General features: G+C 46.7%; 1 protein-coding gene across 5 annotated transcripts in view; it reads right to left on the bottom strand.

The window, feature by feature from the left end:
• EBF2 (EBF transcription factor 2) overlaps positions 1 to 24165 on the bottom strand; it is a 138969-nt gene that overhangs the window by 100600 nt on the left and 14204 nt on the right. For 3 of the 5 annotated variants that reach the window (XM_085242754.1, XM_085242753.1, XM_085242755.1), the window contains exons 2-6: positions 17653 to 17809; positions 16669 to 16732; positions 16339 to 16394; positions 15926 to 15999; positions 10232 to 10300 (exon numbers count right to left, since the gene is read on the bottom strand). In XM_085242754.1, coding sequence (XP_085098880.1) covers positions 10232 to 10300; positions 15926 to 15999; positions 16339 to 16394; positions 16669 to 16732; positions 17653 to 17809 — 420 coding nt within the window. Of the gene's footprint in view, positions 1 to 10231; positions 10301 to 15925; positions 16000 to 16338; positions 16395 to 16668; positions 16733 to 17652; positions 17810 to 20078; positions 20746 to 24165 lie in introns of those variants that run through there. The other 2 variants (XM_085242758.1, XM_085242757.1) reach the window with 2 other exon arrangements.

The raw sequence follows: 24165 nt of genomic DNA, 5'->3' as shown, positions 1-24165 counted from the left end.
GGAATTCAAGCATCAGTTGAAGCTGTCCATAAGAGCTTAAGAGAACTCTAGCCATGGGGCATAGGAAGGCACAGATCTCCTCAATGTTACCTGCTACCCACAACAACACCCAGCTGCTTGTTTGTCTCAGATTTACATGAAGGTGAGACTCCTAAGTCTGCTCTTCTCAAAAAGAGAAACTGAAAATTGTGACTTCTTATTAAAAGTTCCCAAACACAACCCAAGCCAGAAGCTCAGAGGGGGTTTTTCTGCGGTTCCATTTTTCATTTCAGACCTGATTTCCAACAAAATGTTTGTGTGCTTCTTGGTACTGATGCTAACAAATACCAAGCACTAATTGCTTTGCTGAATCAGGACCCATTTGCTGAAATAGCTTTTTATCAACGCTGCATAGGAAAACTTAACCACATCCCTTCAAAAATAATTCAATCCAATTTGCATTGGCATCAACAATCCCGGCTTCGAGTCCAATCTCTTTATGGCATCAGCTCATTTCATCTGCTTGCTGTGTATCGGCTTTCAGCTGCTTTAACCACCTCCACAGTTACACTCCCTGTGCCACTTCCTTGCAAACACTCGGTCATCTTTCTGTAAGATTTGGCTCTTTAAAAGGAACTCGTGTGCATCCGCCCAACGCGGCCGTGCCTTGTGCAACTGTGCTCTTGCAACATGGCTCAGGGGTACAGAGCCATAAGAGCAAGGCAATTATTTCCTTCCTTTCTGATACAAGCCTCCTGCACAGAGCTCCCAAGATCAAGACAAGAACCCAGAGGGAAAATATGGTAGCGGAAAACTTTTCCCCTGGAGCAAAGAAACAGACCTAACTAGAGCGAGCGCCTGCAACAATCAGAGTGGAGGAGAAGAAAGCAGCTCGGTGGTGCAGGCAGAGAAACAACAGAAAGCACAGGTGTGCAGAACTGGTAGCACGTCCTGGGGAAAAGGCAGCGACTTCTTGGAGGGCAGCAGCAGAATAAGAGGGAAAGATCTGAGGAGTCACTTCCGAGCAGTCTAAAGAGCCTGAATGCTGAAGGGACTTGTGGCAATTGAGGATATCATTTTCGCTTGCTCGAGATTCACGTTTCCAATGAGAATACTTGCTCTATTTTTTTTTTTTTCTTTGAAGGGAAGAAAAGTCCACAAAGCAGGGATTTCTGCCTTCATGCAAAAAAAAAACTGAGCAGAGGGAAAAGGGCTCAACACTCCAGAGGCTGCAGAGCCAGAGTTGCTCTGCTCACTGATCACTCCAGGCCATGCAGGTACGAGGTTAGGATGCTCTAACCCAGGCCCTTGGAGCACAGATATCCTAGAACAGAAACAGGTTGGGCTCATTCCTTCCATTTTGCTGAAGGATCTTAAATAAACAGGGCAACAGGAAGCCAAAAAGAGGACACTGGACTACTGCTTTTCTTTCCTGGAAGAGCAAACTTCTTTTCAGTATTCATAGGGTTTTGTTTTCCTTTTTTGGATTTTTATGCATTCCCCCCCCCCATGCCCCCCCCACCCCCTTCTAGTGAAAGTAACAATATTTTAAAATATGTATTTATAATAAGTTCATTTGTTTTTAACTACTTCAATGGAAGTGGTTGTGCACAATGTAGTGGCATCTGGGAAAGGAACCTTCTGAAAATGGCTCATTTATGGATCTTGGAAAAAAACTGGAGGCACCCAAAATTGTTAGCTGCTTTTGGATTATTTTTTTCTTGCTAAGTTCTATACAGTAACTGCCAAGATACTTGAATACAACCTTGCTGCTGTTTCCACTGAAATTAAAGCCAGTCTTGATGCGGCTTTCCACAAGAGAAATCCCAAACCATATCCCATAAATAGGAAAGCTAGCAGTTGTGTGTGCTGGAATAAATAAAAGATCCCTTCGGCACGAGAAATGCCATCATCTGGTGGGATCAGCTTCGTGCCATCTCTGTCAGGTGTGACAGCGCTGATTGCCCACAAGAGGGGCAAGTGATTAAAAGGCACCACGGAGCAATCCGTTCCCATTCCGTTTTGTTCTATTTTGCCAAAACAGCCTTTGTCAGAAAGACACAAACCCACGCAGGAAAGAGCAACTCCCTTTGCCTAATAGGTTCACAGCCATCGAGACTCAAATAAGCTGACTGCTTAAAAACAACTCCGGAGCCACAGTAAAAGATAGAAAATTATTGCTTCCTGTCATGGCCAAATATTAAACACAGCGCACACCTAATGGCTCTATCACTCCCCAGGGAAGAAGCTTTATGAACAATAAAATCCCAGCAGACTCGCACTGTTTGGACTTAGAAGCCTCATTATAGGCTCACTGATCCAATACAATTTACAAGCTCAATGGACTCCACTTGAAGGAAAAGCCACCAAACATGAAGTTATAAATGGAACGCCCATGGAGCTCTTTATTTGGGAAGGAAATTAGCAGAGAAGATGGGAGGGGGAACGAAAGGGGGAGGGAGGGGGTTGGATGACAGCAGCACATTAGCAATCCAAATCAAACCAGAGAAATACAGATCACACTGACAGAGAGGAAATGCTTATTTTACCCAATCTGGAATACACAAAACTTGGATCCCACTCCTCAGCGTGGCACAGAGCTCCTACCTGTGTTGTGCACACAGGGACTTCACCTCTTTAAGATCACGAGCCCAGTCCAACTGATTTGAGTTTCAGTTACATACCACATACCTTCAGCCTAAACCTTTCTCTCCTACAAGTGCTTTGGGTGATGTTCAGAGTAGGAGAGACTTTTTTTTGTGCATTAACAGACACGATACATTCACTGGGAGGCTTTCTTCAGACAGGGAGGACACACTTGGGAGAGGCTGAAATCTTAGTGTGTTGGCAGGGTAGAAAAATAGATGAGATCTCACCAGAAACAGATGGCGAGAGAAGCACACAAGGAAGGAATGGGCAGAAACAAAAGGTTCAAAAGGGAGGCAAGAGGCAGTAACAAAAAGACTCAGGGCCGATGAAGTGACAAGTCCATAAAATCAGGTCTAGACAGAGGCCAAGGAGTGGAAAGGTGATAGGGAAGACCGTTTCAGGTCATAAATATGGGGGATGCTTTCATTAAGATGCAGATGCTCTGAAGTACTGGCACGTCCAGTGGCGAGTGCAGACAGATCCAGGGAGCACAGACATTTCAAAAAACTGAACTGCAGAGATCCCACATCACACATCCAGAATTTCCTTCGTGCTGCTTGCATGGTGGATTTATCATCAGCTCCTGTTCCCAGGGGTGCTTTAGTTCATGGGAAACTTACTCCATTCCCCTCTCCACTGCTACCAAAACCATTGATTCTAATGGCTCCTCACACTACCTCATCTGTCCTTCTGAGACCTCTTATTATCAGCTGGCTGTGCAGCCATTTAACCTCCCCACTTGCTGTCTGAAAGAACACTGCATCTGCACAGAACAAATCTCTCCTAATTACAGTGGCAAAGCTTCCATTTAAAAGAGAACAAGGAATTTTCCACACCGGGTTTTAACTTTACCAAAATGTTTGCATATTTCAGTCAAGATTAACCCACCCAGCACCACCAGTGTTCTTTATCTTAGCTGAAGCAGAATTACTCCAAGATTGGAATTCATCCATGCTTGTTATCCAAAGTACACTAAGACATGAAGTTCATCTAATCTAGAGCTGCTAAAACTCTTTGGGTTTTGCTTTCACTGGACTTATTTCCTTAAGGCTTCCAGGCAGTAGTAGCAATAATCAGATTATTTCTTTAAATTATATTATTATATGTCTAAGCTCAGAACTAACTAACTATTCGCTTTCTGGATCTCAAACCAGAACACGTGCTAACTGTTCCAGCTATAGACCGAATGGGACTCAAGCAGCCAACACTCCTACCCATCACATACTCTCCACAGTCCCCTTTTCTAGCATCACATTTCCTTCCAACATATCCCAAAAGGCTCAAGACAGAACAGCTATGCAATGGCAGCTAACTGAGAAAAAAACTAGTGGAAAAGAGGTTCCAGTTCTATAAGCTTCCTAATGAATCTGTGCATGAAATCAGCAGCGATTTGCGCTGATCTGATTTATTGCTGGCTTCGTTTCAACAGCAGTAACCTTCAGCCCAGGTGACTGCAACCAACAGGCTGGAGGTAAGGCAACTCAAAGCATCCCAGTACAATCTCTGCCTTAATAGCAACAGTTCCCACGACAAAGTATTTACACACCATTTTCATCATATGTATCCTTATGTCATCAGGAAAAGCAGCCTGGGCTGGCTGGTAGAGAGCAAGCGAACATCCAGACAAATACAGGCAGCCCACCATGCACCAAGGAAGGAAAAAGAAGCAGAACCCAGGGCTTCCATAGCCCAAATTAATTCCTTGACCACAAGTCAATCCTTTACTTTCTGCTCAAAGAGCTCTTTATGTTTTTGGCTCATCAGTCTCCTGGAAGAATCTGTTGGCTGTTGTATAATCAATGAATATAAAGATGTTATAGTCATGAAATAAACAAGAGAGTTTGACAAAGCAGATTATAATAACAAAAAGAGAACAGATAGAATGCTTACCCACATCCTGGGCACACTGCAAAACTCCAGAGAAGGGATCTCCAGAAAGAGATCCTTCCCCACTGGCAGTCAGCTCTTAAATGGGTCTAGGAGAGGTGCAGCCAGGCTCCACCACTTCCAGCAGCACAGGAGAATTGCCTTCACCTGTGCTCCCAGGCTGACTCAGCGCTCACCCAGGTGATCAATCAGATCATTCAGCAGTTCCCATACAGCTGTCTACGCTGAAAAAATAGAGCAACACAAGCTGGCCCTCAGTTTGCTCCATTTACAAGCCAAAGTGACTGTACACATTAAAGATTTCAGAATTCATTGGATGGCAAACTTCTAAGAAAATTTTCAGTGAGCCAAAAAGAAGAGGAGAAAAAAGTTAATCACTAGGAGAACCACTTGTTAAATGGAAATGGCCAGCACTGAGCACTAAGTTACCAACTCCCCACAAACATGCAGTCTACTAAAAAATTCATAAAGAGACAGATGGCACAACAGCAGCTCTTTGCAGGAGAGCAGGGTTTAGCGGTGAACAAAGGACTTTGACTCCTTGGGACAAGAGGAGCGATCACTGTGGGTTTTGGAGGCTTGGAAGGGGGATTGGTGCACGTGGGGAGCTGAGAGGGGCTGCATCTATCTGCAGCTCCTACTTTCACCCCATAGCAGCAGGTTTGAGACATTTACTCTACTCTGGCAGGCATACAAGGAGGAAGGAGAATAGAATACAAGTGATCCAACACTGCTGCGTATTGGAAACACTCCCTGCAGTAGAAATCTGAGGGAGAGGAAAGAATTAAGTCAAAATAAAAGAGCCCTCCTATTTGCATAGCTAGGCAGCTGCTGGCACTTGGCATTAATGGGGAAACTGAGGCACAGAGTTGTGCAATTTGCTTAAGATGATGGGACAGTTGTCAGTGGGAATTTGATGGAAGCTGTTCATGCAGTTCTGCCTTTAAGTGTTATCTTTTCCCTTAAGAGTACCTCATAAAGTCCTTTTTGGATGATTGACATAAAGAGGCAAAAAGAGCCAAAGTCTGTACTTTTTTCAAGCCAGATCTTTCAGGAAGATGGGAATGACAATGAAAGCCAAGCTGTAGGGTGGGCAGGGGGACACAATGCAAGAAGACGTAAAGCCCAGTGCTATGAATGTGGACATTTCATGCAGAGCACTTTAACACACAGCGTGAAAACTACGGTGGCATAGTCAGAATATTTATATGCCTGGCAAGGGATGTATTTCCTGAAGTGAGTTTTAGTGCTTGTGAAATGTGCCAGACAGCCAGCCTGGGAGAGTTCAGCCCTCTGTTTATCTGTACAGCAGGTAGAGCATGAGTATCAGCAGGGAAGAAAATCTCCATCCGTGCTGCCCCGTTTCTGTGCTGAAGGGACAGACCCCCACGCTGCAAGAATGTAATCCAGTCCCTGTGGCTTCTTATAGAGATGCTAACAAGCACACCAGCTGCGTTCATGGTTTGGGGTATTTCTCTAAAAATGGTAATAAAAAGGCCTAAATATTTACAGCATGAGCCAGCTGACCATGCTGTATCTCCCCATCTACCAAACTCACCATGCCAAGGGCTCAGCTGGTGCACATCCCTGCCACGCTGCCAACCCAGCTGCAGGTCTGGCTCCAAGCCTCACCCACTGGCTAATGCACATCTCAACCCAAGGTACACCCCAGCAGCTCACCCAGCCCCATCCATCACAGCAGCCCTTGCCCTTCAGTTGCAATAAATAGAAGTAGAAACAAAAACCACCTGATACTCTACAGGGCAATTAAGAGAAGCGTGGGTAAACTTCAGCAGGGATCGAACCTAGCATCTTATTCCAGAAGCATATCTGACCTGAATGACCTCTCTCCACCAGTTCAAAGATAGAGCAGAACCCCAGAGCCTTCATGCAGCACAGCACAGAGCTCACACTCACGTGTTGCAGCATTGCTCCAAGTAATTCCACTGTAGTAACAGAAAAGACTGTCTCGTGCCAATTACATTCCATTGTTTCAAGTGAATTAATTTTTTTTTTCTTAATTAAGTAGAAATTTCTCTTGACAATTCATCTATTATTAGAAGCAAAAGTAATAATAAGCAAATAAACTGATCAACCAAAAAAGCCACCCAGTTCTCTCCAGTACCCCGGAGGCTGTAAGTCAATGGTAGCTTCTGTAAACTAGAAAAAGCACTATGAGTGAAAAGCAGACAAAGTAACCTGCTCTACAGAACTTAAATCTGAAGGAAACAAAGTGTTAAAAAACATAGATATCTAACTTGCATTTGATGGGTGGGTAATTTACATCCAAACCTGTACAACTCACCTGAAATGACAAAATCTGCAATGAAATGAGGAAATCATTTGCAGTATTCCTGGCCTTTTCATCACGTGACCAAATTCCTTTCATTTGCATCACAGGGGGGAAAGCAGCAAATTAAATGACTACAAGAGTGACAAAATATAGCTTTCATTTGGGAAGTATCATATAGAAATTAATTACCCTTATACGTCACTCTCAACTACACCCCATCCACTTCATATCATTGCCTACAAATTCAGAGAAAAAAAGTTAGCAGGAAAAGATCAAATTGACTGCTACGAATGATGAGAAGTGTTGAGAATTGTTGAAATGTTGGTTTAGTGGGGAAATATTGGTGGTAGGCGGATGGTTGGACTGGATGACCTTGGGGGTCCTTCCCAACCATGGTGATTCCATGAGGAGAACCACTTCAGCCACAAAGAAAACAATCTGTAGTCCCAAAATTATGACTACCACAGATATTAACTTCAAAAATGAAGTAGAAGAAAATAGGAATTTGTATCACTGGGAATTCACCACTAGGATTCATTGAGAGAACAACCAGTTTAGCTCTGGTGAATTTTGACCTCCTGCATAAATTCCAAGCTTGCCCTGACATTCTGAAACATGACTGTGGCTCATAAGATCTAAAAAAGTTGCAGCCCGTATTTTGGGAACATGTCTGGACTAAAGATCCATCGTTATTTTCCTGCATGTGTTCCAGTGGTCCTCCCAGTCCGAGGTTCCAGTGCCAGAACATCTGCAGTAGCAGCATGGGAGGATCTGAACTGCGTCAGTGCAGAGGAGGTGGTTGGAGCCTGACCTGAGTTACGCTGGAATTCTGGATCAGAAGAAGGTTGCAGGAACACAGATACTGCAGTGCATCTCAAAGACAGCTGCCAGCAGGAGAGGGCACGTGGCAAACGTCAGAAATGGAAGAAGCTCCATTTCATATAATGTAATCATTCGTTTCCAAAAGCAAAGGAAAAAAATAAATGCAAGGGCCTTAGGATCTAAATGTAGTCTGCAGAGCAAAGGTCACTGCAGAAATGTTTTATTCAGCATGAAAACTTTTGGAATTCATTCAAAGAGTAGGAAAAAAAAAAAAAACACAACAGCATGGCTGAGTGTTTTTTTCTTAACTGAAATATTTCTTCCTTTCTAAAGAGGGACACAGCTTCCATGGTTTGGCAAACACAACTGAGTTGTGTCTCCCTGCAGCAAGGAGCAGGTAAGCCAGCACAGCATCAGTCTCTGAAAACACAGCAAGGGAGGGAGAGGGAAGAGGAACCAACAAAGGGAGAAAATTTGCTAAATCTGATGCTTTCATTCATCACAACATCAGCTGGGAGATTATAAAACACTGATGTGGTGCCTTAGTCAGCCCAGCAAGGGTTGTACTGTGCATCTCTGGAGGCAACCTGCACGCCCCACTACTTTTACCGCAGAGCAGCTCAGAGATGAGCAATTAACAACCTGGTGACCTCCTGAATCCTCTCTGTTTGGTAGGCACTAAGCTCTACATAGCCCATCATCCTGAAACCGGGTTCCATCTCCACTCCCACACTTTAGGACAGACTCCTGTTCGCAGTTTTGAAGGTTTTGGTGCTTTCTGGACCAGGTTTTAACCACACAGATCCCCTCACATAGCTAGAATCACCATGCAGGTGACAATTCTGGAACGTCAGTCAGTTTTCTCACGCACTGCAGCAGGAGCAATGCATGTTAATCAGCCTGAGCTCGAAGGGAGAACCCAGCACCTTCAGACAGTTGTGTTCATGGCTGGCCTCCATTCTCCTTCTAAATGTAAGGCTCTGCTCCTGGTGTGTATTTTGCACATCATTAAAAAAAAAAAACTCAAATCAACAACAAAAAACACGAAACCCAACAACAAAAAACACACCCATGCTGCAATTTCTTTTCTTGTTTCACTTCCACCATGTTTCATACAGGTCTCCAATCCTCACAGAAAGCATCAGATCCCACATTTTGTATGGGAACGGATGGCTCTGGCTCAAGATGAGAAGTTCAGCTGGTGTAGGAAGTACCTCCCTCCCTCCTTTGTGGTTAACTGCCCAAACCCACACAGCAGCCATGCTGCTTCTCCAGCAGTGAGACAAGCTTCACAGAATTCAGACTTCAAACGGGAAGATTCCCAAGTGCAGATTCATACCAGATTCAGTCTTTACCTTTAAGACAGCCCAAAGTTTGCTGGAAAACTCATATGATAACATCACCTTTCCTATCTGCTGTTAGCTGGGATATGGTCCCACCACCACCCCCCATGCACAGACAGCTGAGTTGGCTGGCAGCAGCTTTGGCCCAACCACGGCCTGTAGTGTAAAATAATAAAAGGAAAACAGTGGAGTACAGGAGTGGGAGCAACTCCACCACAGCACCAAACAAATCACATTAACTCCCCAACGAAAAAGGGAAGGAGATAATTGTAGACCTTCCTTCAATGCAGCTTGACCATTCTGGATGCCAGGACAAATTCACAGTAAATATTATGACAAATAACACCTATCAGAATGTAGGCAGGTGATGCCAAACACATACAGACATAGGAAATGAATCTGCAGTCAGTCCATCCCAGCATCAGATCAGCAAAGGCCCCTAATGCCAGCTGCTCCAGGGAGAAGAAACTCTATAAAACAGTTACCATAGAAAAATCTGCATGGGGAGAAAGGTTTCTTCCCACCTTGTCTTATTTACTATTTTCCTTCTTGAAATCTTGGTTTACAAGCGCTGTTACTATTTTTTTTTTTTCTTTTTTTTTCTTCCCCTTTTCACTTTACTGAATTCCAAATCAAGCAATACTTTGAGTCACTGAATTCCCCAGGCTGGTTTCCTCAGCTTCCACCAATACTGACAATCTTGAAGGTACCAATCTGTGATTGAACAAACTGCTCTCTCCTCATTTAAGATTTTTTACCCAAAAATTGCAAGTAGAAACCAGGCCTGGACCTGGAAGAAAGTCATATATGAAGTTGTTGCATATAAAATCACTCACAATCCCCAGACCATCTGTTTTAATCCTTGCTAACACGCTGCATGTCTGCCTTTACCCTTTCCTTCCTCCCTGCATTTCTTGGGGAATATTGCTGTGAATATGTTGTGAAAGAATGCTGTTGAAGCTGCCAGGCTGCTCCGAGCTTTATCCTCCCCGTGATCCGTTCGGATCACGTAACTGGTGAGCAGGAAATACTCCAGATATACCCACAGATACTTAACTGCAACAAAAATGGTGCACGTGGAACATAACTGAGAAAACTGAACTCCATTTTGTCCAAGTCCGGGTGGACCAAAGGTGACCAGGTTTTAATGATAACAAAGCACAGGTATCCCCAAACAGCAGACAGTGACAGAACCATCAGTCCCTACACACAGCCCTGTAGGAGTCACTTTGTGGAAAAACAAGGAATCCTTTCCTACCTGTCGATGATCACAGGGTCTGATGGAGTCTCGTTTCTGTTGCCACAACTCTTCTTCTCGCAGCACCGACTAAAGAGAGGAAGAAAACCAAGACTGAAAGACCACCACAACATCTGGTAGGCAAAGCAATGAGCTCCAAGTCTCCTCCAAGAAGCTTCAGGACTCAACGTACACCTGGAAGAGCAACTGAGAGAATTCTGGCTACGATTATGAAGGGAGAAGAGCTACAAGACGTCCCAAATTTGGGTGCCCAAATCCCAGTTGGTTTGGCTGGAGCTGGGCAGTCGGCTCCCCTCCATCTGCTCCAACATTCCCAAGGCAAACACACAGTGGTCACACTAAGGCACCACTTATAGAAGGTTTATAAATGATTCACAGACGTCAACACAACATTACAGGCATGAATGTCACGTTATGTACAATCAATCCATCCAAAGGTCTTCAACCCGACTGTAAGAAAACATAATTTCTTACATTTCAATAACTGAACTGTTGTTCACTGAATACCTACAAACTTTTTAGAATCTATGCTTACCAAAAAAAAGCTTCAGCATTACAGTTGGATCACACTGAGGATCCAAACAGCTTGTTAATGTTGGCATTTTGTCTGTAAATCCCCTTGCCATGGGCTCAGCGATGAGCCCTTCCAATCAATGCTGAATTTACACACCTTTCATACTGAGCAGCACCTGCAGGACTGCATAAAAGTGATAACCCTCTCTGGTGAGAGCAACATAAATAAAGTAAATCCAGGGAAGGGACAGAATGCTGCATTTACTTTCCTTTAAAAAAAAAAATAATAATAATTTAAAAAAAATTAACAAAGAGCCAGTTCATTGCTTGATTTGCATGGATGTATCCACTGATGCAAATGGTGCCCCCTGCACTTATCATATATATTAAAAAATGAGTCTGTGCTCTGAATGACTCTGTTTTAAACATTTGTCTTAGAGCAGCACTAGAACCCCTTAAAGTTTTAAGGATCCAATCATTTGTTCTGAACCCCCACATGCCTCAGATCTACCAGATCAAATCTGAGGTTGCATTTCCATTGCTGAGGTCTTTCAAATGTACACCTATGGAACCAAGAAATATTTCTGGTTTTTCGTACTGTGGTACAATAGGTGCTGAGTATGTTCACAAAATACTTGAGTCAGACTCAACCTAAATCCCACTGCACTGCGTTAGGCATTAGACAACTCCAAGCAGAGGAGTTAAGACAAGATGCTCGAATTCACTGAAATTGGGATAAAATATGAAAGAGCAGCTTTTCTTTTCCTTGAATATTCAACTCTGAATACTTAAAATAAGCACTCAGACCAAAAAAAAAACAACAACAACAAAAAAAACCCACACCTCTTGTGGGTATGAAAACTATTCAAGTGGGAGTGTTTTCTCCACGAGTTGCAGTGCAGCAGGATCTTCCCATTCGCGTGCTGGGATCCAACGGAGCCATGTGAACAGCAGCTCTAACCATTCCAACATCTCTACACGTTCCCCTTGCCTCAAACCTGCACTTACTCATCGATGCCAGCCCTTTTAAAATAAAAGGAGATGCTAAATATTTAAAAATCCCTGGGGCAGACCCTGGAGCTGCTGTAAATTGTCATAGCTCCATCGGCTTCGGTGCACCTATGGTAATTCACACTAGCTAAAAGTATCTCCAATCCCTCCTCCTCTCAACTTTGCTTTATTTAAGTGCATCTTTAATGCAGTTCACTGCCAAATGATTGTTTATATAGAATTGCTTCTTTTTTTTTTCGTGCTAAAAGGACAGCAGAAAACAGTAGCTCAGAGGAACATAAATTTGCCATGACTTTTGACATGCCCAGTGTTAAAATGCATTGGAAATCACACTGGGAACAAAACGCCTTCTGGTTCCTGTGCTGCTCCAATAAAACAAGAGAAAGTATTTCCAAAAAATATTGAGTTCTACTTTTTTTTTTAGCAGACATTTCCTCTGCCTGCAGCAATGCTACGTGAGGTATCCTTCAGCCATGGAACTTATGCAGATGGTTGTAACAAAAGTATATTTGATAGCCCCACACCACAGCATTGTCTGGGCAGAATAAACCAGCAGCACATTTGTCCTCTCATCCCCTAAGCCACGTGTTGGCATAGTGTTCAGGATGAATTCTGTGAGATCAGAGTGCAGTGGGGCTGGGTTCTGTAATAAGTGCATCTTGTCTTATTGCACAGCTATCACAGTTATTGGGAACTATACGTTTAGTAATACTTCAAACTTCTGCCTTCTAAAACCACGGCTTATGGCTAAAGTTTTCCAAATGTTCCGCAGATATCTGCACTCTTATCACTACCCTCATAGCAGATCTTTGCTACGTTGCTACCTCTGAGCCATCCGTACTTTTGGAGCCACAACAAGCACAAAGATGCAGAGCAGCCGCTCCTTCCCAGCGATGGACCAATTTAGAGGTCCATCAGAGCAGCTCATGAGGACCAAGGGAGTCTGAGCCTGAAGCTTTAGCAGAAGCACCTCTCAGATCTTTCAATCCCAAATCTCCAAATATTTTACTGCTGCACCCAACTCCCAAAGCTCCACGGGGTTTGTTTCACATGTGCTGCCTAACAGAATTGACTCCTTCCAATTTCAGTCAATGGCAAAAATCCCAAATTCTGGTAGGTCCAAGATCGAGCCTACAGTACAATCCTGGAGCAGATTATTGCTGAAATATGCCAACACTTCAGCTTCTGCTTCCACACTGCTTTAGGGACACAACTCTAGAGGTGTTCATTTCCTTAAAACAAGGATATTAAGGGCCAACGATTTCTTTCCTACACATTTTCCATTGCAGCACTTTCCTATTTAACTTCCTCTACGGTTTTCAGTACCAACAGCCCTGAAAACAAAACTACAAGCAAACAGAAACAAAAACCTCTTGCAGGCAGCACCAGACCCACAACCCCTTGGGTCCGTGTCACAGGCAAACTTGCAAACTTACACCCTTCCCCCCCTCCAAGGGAAAAACTTGACTAAAATGCTTTTAAAATTCAACCCTCAACTTCCCAACCCAACAACCTCCCCTCTCCCCCCCCCCCCCCCAAAAAAAAAATCTGTCTCTAATTTCAAACTCAAATAAGCTCGCAGCATGGTGGCCTTTGTTTTGTTTTCTTCTCCCCAACTCCTCCCTGCAATTGCATAACAAAAGTGTCTAAATTCACACCATCTGGCCGATAAAGCCACGGGCCCCAGCGGCCGCCTGGCCCAGCTGATTAGAGCTGCTGTCTGCTCCGAGCCTTGTGGCGAAAGTCACAGCTGTGGGGCTCGCCTGCGCTCAATGCAGCTCTGTTATTAGCCAGCTGTAGACCCTGAGACTACTTCTGTTCGAATTATAATACCTTTTAACCCTCTGAGCATTGAGGGCGTAGGGGAGGGTTTGCCGGCTTCCTCCGGGTTGGTAATTGGGAGAAGAAATGAAAAGAAAAGGACGGGAAAAAAAAGTTATTCCGGGAGATGGGAGCTTTTACTTTGATTTCCATCTACCGCCCGTTTGGGAGAGATGCGCCCAACAGGAACAGGTTGTAATAACCCAAATGGGGGGGAAAAAAATAAAACCACCTTCAGAACGGCCAATAAATAAGTAATAAAACCTCTCCCTCTCGCGGAAAGCGCTAATTATTGGGAGCTGAGAGCTTAACTTCCAATGGGTATGAAATGGGTATGACAGATCGGCGCAGCCGTATCAATAGTGAGACAACTCTGCTGCTCAGCACACATCTGTCACTGTCTGAGTGGGAGATGTGGAGCTTCGGGTGCACTCATCTCTATGCAGCAAAAAAATAGATCTGTGTTGTGAATATATATAAAAAGTATGAAAAAATAGCAAAAAAAAAAAAAAAGCCTACCTTCAACTAGCAAGGATGGGAAGGAGGGGAGCAGGCAGCCAGACAGACCCTTCTTTATAAAAACAGTAGGCATCAATTTGGACAGCAGAGCGGGTACAGTGCATTAAATTTTTATACACTGTTACGATTGCAAACCGAACTGGGGCTTTAAAAATTGATGCTGCCACTTAAGCAGCACACAATGAGGAACATTTGATTATCGCACTTAAAAAGAAAGAAAATAAAATGTCAAGTTTAAGTCGAGTTGGATCCGTTCCCTGGGCGTTATTCAAAGCGATGGGGTCAGGCCTTGCTGGGACTCACAGCACCACGCTTTAGGAAAACAAGAGCTTTAAAGTGGAACGTCTTGGTGAGGACACAACACACGGAATGAGAAGTGCTTCGCGTGGAAAGGACGTCCCTGAGTTGTAATTCTTCCTTGGCTAATTGGTCAAGCTGGAAAGTTGAGTACAATCTGAATGACAGTTTGTGTTTTGGGATGCTAGCTGAAATCAAGCCCTGGATGTGCTTCCAGGCACCAGCACAGGCCAGGTGTGTAAAGAGATGAACAGAGTTTCACACTTGGAAACCACAGAGAGGAGGCGTGGAAGGCAAAGAAACTCCTTTTCATTTAAAGGAGTGCATCTGATGGGACGGCGTCGGCTGAGATAACGTAAGTTCTGGAACAGAACCTGTCTGCAAAGAGGAAAAGCAGATAAAGACCAAGTGTGCCAACTTGTGCAGCTGGGTTTCTGTGCTATCAAAACAAGGCCGTTCCTTCTCTGTCACTCACCCACCACGGAGTGGACTTTCACAAGCAGTGAAAGCACGAGTGTACGAACATGTGCACAATTCTCGGGGTGCCAGAAGGTAACGACAGCCCGTGGATTTTTGCTGCTGCATCTCTATGTAGAGCACACACTGTGTGCATCTCACAACGTGTGACTGCTGATGGAAAGTAACAACGCTCATCTGAAATAGTGGGAGCAAAACAGAACTGTGCTTTAATGTGATTCTCATTCTACTTGCACCAACTATTCCTCTTCCTTTAAGCGCTGAGACATTCTCTGAACAAGAAGTCGCCCAAACATGTTGCTATTACCACTCTATTAATAGTCACTAATAAAAAAAATAGTCTGAAAAAAAAAATTAAAGGCTATTAATATCTCTGATAGTCAGGAGACTATTTTACAACGTGGCCACCGGCAGCACATGGAGCAGTGACCTCACCACCCCACCAGTGCCATCCATCACAAAGCGCCTTCAGTGCAGGTTAAGATGGGCTTTGCTTTTCATTTCATGTAAAATATATTAAATTCTGCATAGTGTTCTTAATCTAAGAACATTGACTGTTTGCATTGTTACATTTATTGGAAAAAAAACTAATGATGTGAGAACAGGGTAAGTAATAAGTTACCATGGAAGCATGATGTAAGTATATAAGGTACTGAAGTAAGGCAACTTCAGGGTTATAAAAATGATATTAAAAACATCCTCATGTCACCCTCTAATTTATAACATTAAAAAAGACCCAATTTTCATGCATAATTAAAAGATACAAACCCTGTAAGTATGGCTTACAAAGTGTAGGAAGGATCTGGGTTTTGGGCTGAGAGCTTTCTTGCCTGGATGGATTTTTTGGGAAGGAGAACAACTAAGCAAAATTAAAGAATGTCGATCACGTTAATTTAATAAGTTAAAATAATGCAAAGGAAAGGCTTGTATAAGAAGTATTTTGACATGGAATCACTCTGACAAATAATAAGATAAAAACAAACCCTACCTATGAGTTCATTGGAAAGGCCATTTCAGCATCTGTGTAATCCCCGGCCACGAACAGAAGCATCTTACCTGCACATGACTTCATGAGTGAGCAGCACTCTGCACATCTCAGGATTCTTGTTCTGTCCTTCATAAGTTATGGGCTACAAAAATGAAGACAAGAGGTCAGTGGGCAGCATTTGGGCATCACTTCATTCTGATCACAGCCAAATTAGAGGTGTTTTTTTCTGTTTTTCACCATGGTTTGCAAATAGATGCCTTCCCCAAAAGCCCTTTGGAACAGGAGGGCAGCTTATACAGAAATATTGGTAAGGAGTGGATAGGAGCTTATAATGCACAGAGGGGAAAAAATAAAAAAAGAATGACGTAAAAACATAAAAGTTTATTAGCAAATAAAACGCCAAGGAGACAAAACCAAACAAGAGGAAGAATTATGCAAAGAGCCCGGATAAATGGGATGGGGGTATTTGAGCCACGCTCACCTGCTTGGTGACGGAATCAATGAGTCTGACATACAGATCCTGTTCAGTCCTGACACCTACAGCGAGAGAGGAGCGATCAGCGCCGACACGTCCGTCAGCACAGCACAACACAGCGCTTTGACAGAGCCCTGTTAAACGCCGCTTGGTTTCGTTTCCTACACTTCCCTCCCCGAAGCCACCGACGCACAGCAGAGCTCAGCCCGACGACGAGGGGATGCTACGGAAGGGAACCCAATGGATTTCCACTGTCCTTTAGAAACCACAGCGGCAGCGCCTGCAAACCCCGCCTGGGTTCATCGCCTGCGGGAGGAGCAGCGGAGCGCAACTCACCGTTGCTGTACAGGAGCTGCAGTTTGTAATGCGTGCCGTTGTTGGTCTTTTCGTTGCCTTGCTCCTGAAAGAGAATCAAAACTCAATTCTCCAACAACTTATCGGGCGCATCACAAACGCGAGAGCTGATCAGTGCGGTGGGAGCCAAAATGAAGTGCATTAAAATGGTGAATTCAGTGATTGGGATAAATTCACCTCCTGAGTGACCCAGGAGGAACTACGAAATACCGCTGACATCTCCTTCTGCGGGAGTTCAAGAACTTCTTTTCCTTTCTCAGTCGCTATTAAGCTCCCAAGGCAATACAGCACACGATGAAGGGGACGTTTTGAGGCAGTTAACATCAAGCAGATTGATAGCAGAAATGCTCGGTGGTTTTTCTTGCTTTAAACGTGTTCGATTACTTCCCAGCGCTGTCACTATGATACTTATTTCCCGCAGGTTACATTACAGTGTTTTATTTTCTTTTTCCCCCTTCATTCCCTAGAAGATGTACATCTCTGAGCACATTTTCCAATCACAATCGTCTTTTCCACAACTCAGAAAAGCGACCATAAAAACAACAGCACGAAGCAACGCAAAATACTTCACGTGCGGATTTAAAGCATAAAAGCAAATGCTTTGCAGCCCTGCCACCGACTGTGGAGCCTTGAGAAGCACACAGCACAGTGGATGATAGGACGTAATTCAGGTCACATCCTGCTCCTGTTGGGGAACTAATAAAACTTGGCTGCTCTGGTCGAATTAATCAAAATAAAAAATGATTTGTGCCCCCCGCGCCCCCCCGCCCCTCTTTCCCCAAATGAAAAATTTTATCCTGTTTTTAGATAATGTAGGAAACTCCCATTGTGCTGCTGGCACTGCGGGGGCTTGAAAGCTTTGCAGCCCCAGCAGCCCTTCCGAACACCTGAACCCTTCCCCACGAGCCGGCCGGGTGGTACAACAGGTATTCAGTCTAAAGAGAAAAGAAAGATAAGCAGCCTTACTTTATCGTTTTCTACAAAGTCCACAAAAGCTGTCCTCTCTATTTCCACGGGCTGCCCTTGTCTGTCGTAGAGCGCCAGAACGAAGTGAAAGAAATTGGATTTCCTCAAGTTGGAGGGCGGCTGCTTCTCAAAGTGAGCTCTGGACAGGGCTACGCCGCTGTGGAGGAAACACACGGGACGGGGTGAGGGGAGAAACAAAGAGGTCGTGCAGAGCAACACCAGACGGGGCAGGAGGAGCTCGGGGAGCCCCGGAGCCCAGCGGTGCGAGATGCCCGGCGAGGTGAGAACAGCCGCTCCGCTGCGGCTCCGAGGCAGCGCCGGGAAAGGGCTCTGCCCCATTCGGTGCCACTGGGGCACACGCAGCCCCGAGCATCCGAGCTGCGCTCGGAGGACAAAAATAATTCGCAAAAAATAATTTCAAAAAATTGCTGGACGCAATAGTTGCTTTCCTGCCTCTGCTCTACCCGGTTTTTTTGCTGGATGCAATAATGCTTTTCCTGCCAAACTCTACTCTTTGCTTTCTTGCTGGTCGCAATAGCTGCTTTCCTGCCTCCTTTACCCGTTTTCCTCCCGGCTGTCACATTTCTGCCCCCCGAAGTGGGAAGTACAGACAGCACAGCGCTTCCAGGCGCTCTGATGGCCGCACAGCCCAGCCTCGTTTGCTTCTCCTGCAGAATACAAACGGACTAAAAGCGGTTCCTACGAGCGGACCGACCGCCCGAGGACACCCCGGAGAGAAGCAGCCCGTTCCGGCACAACATCTGCTCTGCTCAGCAGCGAAGTTTGTCACGAAGTCTTTAATGACGGACCTCGCAGAGCTGCTCGGCTCTTCAGATTTAAACAGAGGGGATCTGGGTTCATTTGCCCCTTCCCTCATCCTCCCTACGGACCGCGGAAAAAGCGGCGATGTTTCCCAGCTCGGGATGCTGGAAACGCTTTTGTGTCTCCGCAGCACCGCGAGCTGCGTTGGGCAGCGAAATGGGTCACAGCTCCCTCTCCAAAACACGGAGCAAAGGGGTGCAGAGCAGCATCTCACAGCACCGATCGCACGGGTTAAATCTAAAGCCTGACAAGCCCGGAGTCAGAACTGTTCAATTTTCAGCCTCCAGAGCTGTGCTGGCAAAAAGCATTCAACTCTTTCGCAGAACTGCAGATGTTTCCCTGCCTTTTCCATTGCCAAATAGGTTCGGTGTGAACTCACCGCATCCGCCACAACTGCGCCCACTTTGGGGCTTTGATTTCTCGGTTCGTTACCGCTCTCAAAAATAACCCAGCGCTGCTCCCCCCCCCCAACCCTGTGCGACCGCTGCCGCGAATTGGAGGCTCCAAAGGAACCGTTTCCTTTTCCTTTCGCTTTCCCCGTGGATGGCGATGGTTTAATAAACGTCTCCCCCCCTCACACCGTTTATTAAACCCATCTATCGACATTCACAAAACTCCGATAACTCCCTCCATGGTGCTCGGAAAACCTCGCTCACGGATCGGGCCGTGGCTGGGCTGTTTCTGAAAGGTCCCTCTCTCGCTTTGGAGTCCCATCCGCTGCTCTGCGTGCCCTTTGCTTTGCCTCTGTATAAAATAAAACCCAACGTACTCGGGGGGCTGATTCAGCCTTCCCCTCCCGGCGTTTGTGCACCCAGAAAGTGATGAGAGAAAGACATATATGTTAGTTAAAGGAGTTTTTATCATCTCATCCTAAAAGGGAAAAGAGCGGAGCAGCGGTCCTGCACCAACTTGGGTGGGAAGAGGCTTAAAAAAAAAAAAAAAAAAGAAAATAAATGGGAAAAAGTGGTGCGCGGGGGATGATACTAAGTACTAAACGAACCAGAGGAAGAAATAATTGAACGACAAAGCCAAGGGCCAAAGCACAGGAGGGGTGTGAGCAGTGGGAGCGCGGCATGCCGTGCTGTTACCCCTCCCTGCATCCACGGGTTAACATTTCGCCGGCGCTCACGGTAGCGACAGGCACTTGAATTAAGTAAAACAAGATGGGACGGGGGAGGGGGGGGAGACGATCTGCGTTTGAGTTGATCTTTAAACTTGGGCTGCTCCTATTCTGCTGCATGGCTCGGAAAGTGGGAAAGAGTCGTTGGTATCGCTGGAAGAAGAGATTCCCTCTGACACTGCTCTTGTGTAGAGCAAAACAAGGGGGGGGTGTGGGGGAGATGAGCCGATGTCTGATGTCTGAGCTGCAGTGGATTTGAGGAGTTCTGATGCTCTGCTGTGTCCCCATCTCTGCCTGCACTGCCCGGAACCCTCACTGACAAGAGAAGTCTGAGGGGGAAAGAGGGGGATGGGGGACAGAAAGGGAGAAAATCAATTTGATATCAAATGCAAATAAGAGAGAGGAAAGAAAAGGCTGCTGAAAAAGGGGAGAATAAAGGAAAAGAAAAAAGAAGGAAGAAGGGGGAGAAAACCGCTCCGGTTACCTTTGTGCAGCTACATTTGCATCCACAACCCCAACGTTTCTGACCCAGGACCTGACGGAATCCATCTCAGAACCCAGAGATTTGTCTTTCAGAATCGGTCCTCTTCCCAAAGTATCTTGGATCCCAAACATTTAAGAAGTCTACTCCAAAGAGCAACAGTTTCCTTCGGGGGGGGATCGGGGAGGAGGAAAAATAAAAGTAAGCAGCTTCTGAAAATTGACACACAAATCCCGGGAAAGCAGAGAACTTCAGCTTTGAAACCAACTTCAGCTGTAAGTGCTGCGTGTGTTTGAGTGCCTTCAAATGGGGGAAAAAGTTTCTCCTCTCGCAAAGTGAGTCACGCCGATTCGGTCTCTCCTGGCATCGTCATCTTCCAAACGCAGGGAACCGCATCCAGAAACCGACGGCCGTTAACAAGGATCACCTGTTTCGAGAAAGACACTGAGAGAAGGAGTTGATCGCTGCCTGATCCAGAAGGGGAAAGAAGAAAAGAAAAAAAAAAAAAAAAAAAAAAAAAAAAGGCTCGGGATGATTTGGGGAAGAAAAGAGAGCGGAGCTGCGGCGGCTGATGACACCGCGCCGGGAAGAGCCGCCGCTCCCCGCCCCGGCACCATGAATGGGTTACAGCGCCGGGAGCGGGCGCGCCGGGAAGGGGGCGGAGCCCGCTGCCATATAAGGGATTCTCATTTGCATGTCGCGCTCCGATTGGAGGGCTGAGGGCGGTTCCGAGCCGCTCGGCCCCGATCAACCCCCGGAGCGCGGCCGTCCCGGCGCGGGGCGAAACCGCGGCGTCCCAGCGGGCAGCGCAGCGCAGCGCCCCGCAGGAGCGGCATCGTAAAGCAGCCGCAGGCGCGGCCGGCTGATGGCTTTCGGGCGCGATATTTGAAAACGACACCGCCACGCACCCCGAAACGGTCGGAGGGGGCTCCGAGTGAAGGGAAGGGGGCGCGAGAGGCCGCCCCACCCGCAGCACTCGCCGCGCACGGGGCTGTCAGCTCGAGCCTGAACAATTCCCGGGAAAGCGATGGAGGAAAACGTCCCCCGGGAAAGGAAAGCGGAGTTGGCCCGGCCGGCTGCACGGCGGGCCGCTACGGTTTTACTTTATAAAGCCGTTTGGGCTCGCTGCTATTTTCCTTCTGTGTTCTGATCCGGGCGCAGATCTGCCTCCGAAATCCATATAACACCAACGCGAAAACAGATTTCAAGACAATGAATGCAAATCTGTGCTCAGAGACCATCTGCCAGATGAGGGAATCAGATGTTCGGTAGTTAAAGGGACAGCGCGAGGATTTCTTCCATTCATTATGCGCAGCTCCTCTCCAACCCGCTTTATTTTATAACGGGATGAGATTCAGACCGAAATTCAAGCAGTGTTTTCAGCTCCTGCTTCCATTTCCATTTCGCAGAGCCACCTTTGTAACACGTGTCAGACTGATGCAGTTTTTGTGACGTTTGATACGGCTCTCCTAAAAAAAAATTACCAAAAAACATCACAAATAAAACTCTTCCTATAAGGCTTTCATAGAAACGCACCCTTAATTCAGCCCGAAGCCGGGACTGAATTATTCTGTCCACATGAGTGACAGATATGGCAGGAGATGAACCCATCCATCCCACGCCGGCTCGGTTAAGGAGATTTACCACCCGAACGCACCTCCCCAAAGCGATCCGTGCGCAATGAGCGCTTCGAGCAGGGCAGCAGAAGGGGCATTACTGAATAAAAGCAGCAGCAGTTCGGTGCTGCGATAGGGCGGCTGAGAAACCGCACTTCACGGCTCCGAGATTAAAACTTAGGAAAAGAGGTCGGTCTATTCCGAACAAAGGTATGAGAGAATAAAACGTACAACTGAAGGGACTTTTTGTTGCCACCCCACAACAGGCACGGGTCCGTCCCCTCGGCTCAGTGCCCCCCCTTGGTACCAGCAGCGTTTTTGGCAGAGCCACCCCGATCGTTTCCGCATCAATTCCTGAAGCCGGGGCAGGGATGGGAGGGGGCGGCCGTGGAACCTCGGCTGATGTATTCGTAAGGAGAAAGTGTTTCCTAAGAGCCGAAGTCTCTCGCTCGCAGCGATACAGCCGAGTCCGTACCGCCTTAGAGGCGCTCCGGTCGCATTGAAGGCAACTGCTCATTCAGTCCCAGCGAGATGCTCAGGAAAGCCCGCTGGGCTCCGGGACCGTGCCAGCTTTGGGGACAATGGGGACTCGTGTGCCGTGGCCCCGGGGGAGCGGAGCTTTTAGGGATTCATAGCGGGTCAGGGGGCAGCGGCGCGGGTCAGAGGAGACGCGCTCCCCTCGCCCCGAACAGCTGTCACCTGAATTCGGCACTTCGGGGACAAACGAGCGGAGCCGTTCCCCAGTGGCTCAGCGGGGCTGTGGCCGTGGGACAGCCCGGGATCCCCACGCAGTGCCCGCGGGATGGGGAGGGATCGTGGGCTCAGCCCCGCACCGGGGAGAAGGGGCGATCCCGGAGGGGTGGGGGGGGGATTTCCTTCACCCCAACATAAAGTTTCTCTCCTTCGCAACATATCTCAATAATGCAGCACTTAAACACTTCTAAATCCTGAACTCCGAGTCTGGAATCCCTACTTCGAGCAGCCGGGTTAGACACAGAAAAAGCAAATCCCTCAGCCTCTCCCGATGTAAGCGCTCCCAGCGAAATCAGCACTGACATCGGTGCAGCCGCTGCGGAGATGGCTGCGGATCGCTTAAGGGAGTCCGTTCCAGCGGCAAGCCGCAGGTAAACGGCACCACGAACTGCGGGACGGAGGAGAGCCTGGGGGGAGGGTGTGGGGGGGAACAAACAGAAAGCTTTTCTTAAATAGACGAAAGCCTCGAGCAGCCCATCTCCACCGCGCACACAACTCGCTCCAAAGAGAATTTAGAGGCAGAAGCGAGTGCGAGGCTCGGGGAGGGCAGCCCGGGGGGGAACGGAGCCGCGCAGCCCCCCACGGGAGAACCCCGACCCCATTCGGGAATCGCCCGGAGCGCTCCTCTTCCTCATCCTAAGGAGGAAGAGAGGAGGAAAAAAGCGACTGTTCAGGGAGAGCTGATCGTTTCCTTCTGGCTCTTCTCGTTGCCGCACGCCCGTCTCAGTGGGACAGGTGAGCCCTGTTTGGATGCGGTAAAGCAAGATGCTCGCCTTCCTCGAGAGGTTTTAGGCACCAGAATCAACTTTCATCACGCCTTAGGAGCTCCCAGGAGGAAGGAAAGAATTATCTTCAATGTATACGTAACTCCTTGAAAGCATAACCTTAAAACTGCTGTTATTTCCTCCCACTCTTACGGCAAAAAAGTGAAGGAGGAAAGTGAGGCTACGGCCAATGAAGGCACTGAGATGGAAGCACTTCGTTCTCGCTCTTGAATTCGTGAGAGTTCCGAATCCTTCAGATTCCCAAGGGAACAAATCGTAGGTTAAAATTATCAGTATCAGAGGGGAAAGGATAATTCCTCTTTTCCTCTTCGCCCGGCAATCTCAGCGAGTTTCATTCACAACCGCACCAGAAAAAAATCAACGCCCCTGTTGACAAACACTTCACATTTAAGCCTTCACAAAACAAGCTGCTCGCATGCAAACACGCAGCCGTGGTTTTGAAAGCACACAACGGTATTTGAGAAACGAAGAGCTCCCCGATTCCTGGAGCCCAACAGCAGAGCCAAGAACGCCCTGGGAGCACGCGGTGCCGGGAAGCAATGAGGGCTGGTGATGCTGACTCGGGTCTGAAGGGCACGGGGCACTGCAGCACACACAGCTCTGCTTTGCACGGCTGCTCCGATTTAATGTAAACCTCGTTTACGGGATGGCCCATTTCACGGAAATAGGAATGTCTGGAGCAAGAAGGACAGCCTATTAAAACGTTCAATACAAGAGGTTTAAAACAGTGCAGGTGGGTGCAACTAAATCATAAATACAGGCTGGGCTCTTAACTGGGAATGCTGTGTGCAAGACAGGGCTGTAAAAATGCGGAGCTTTGGGTTACATCCGTTCTAGAACCTTTTGTTTGCTCTAAGTTCTGCCTTATTTCAGGAGCAGAAGGCTTGATTTGATGGCTGGAAAAAGTTTCATCTCCAAATATAGGACTGCTCTCTG

This window comes from Meleagris gallopavo, chromosome 24 (assembly GCF_905368555.1).
Source record: "Meleagris gallopavo chromosome 24, MGAL_WU_HG_1.1, whole genome shotgun sequence".
NCBI lineage: Eukaryota > Metazoa > Chordata > Aves > Galliformes > Phasianidae > Meleagris > Meleagris gallopavo.
This window is presented reverse-complemented; position numbering and strand designations above follow the sequence as displayed.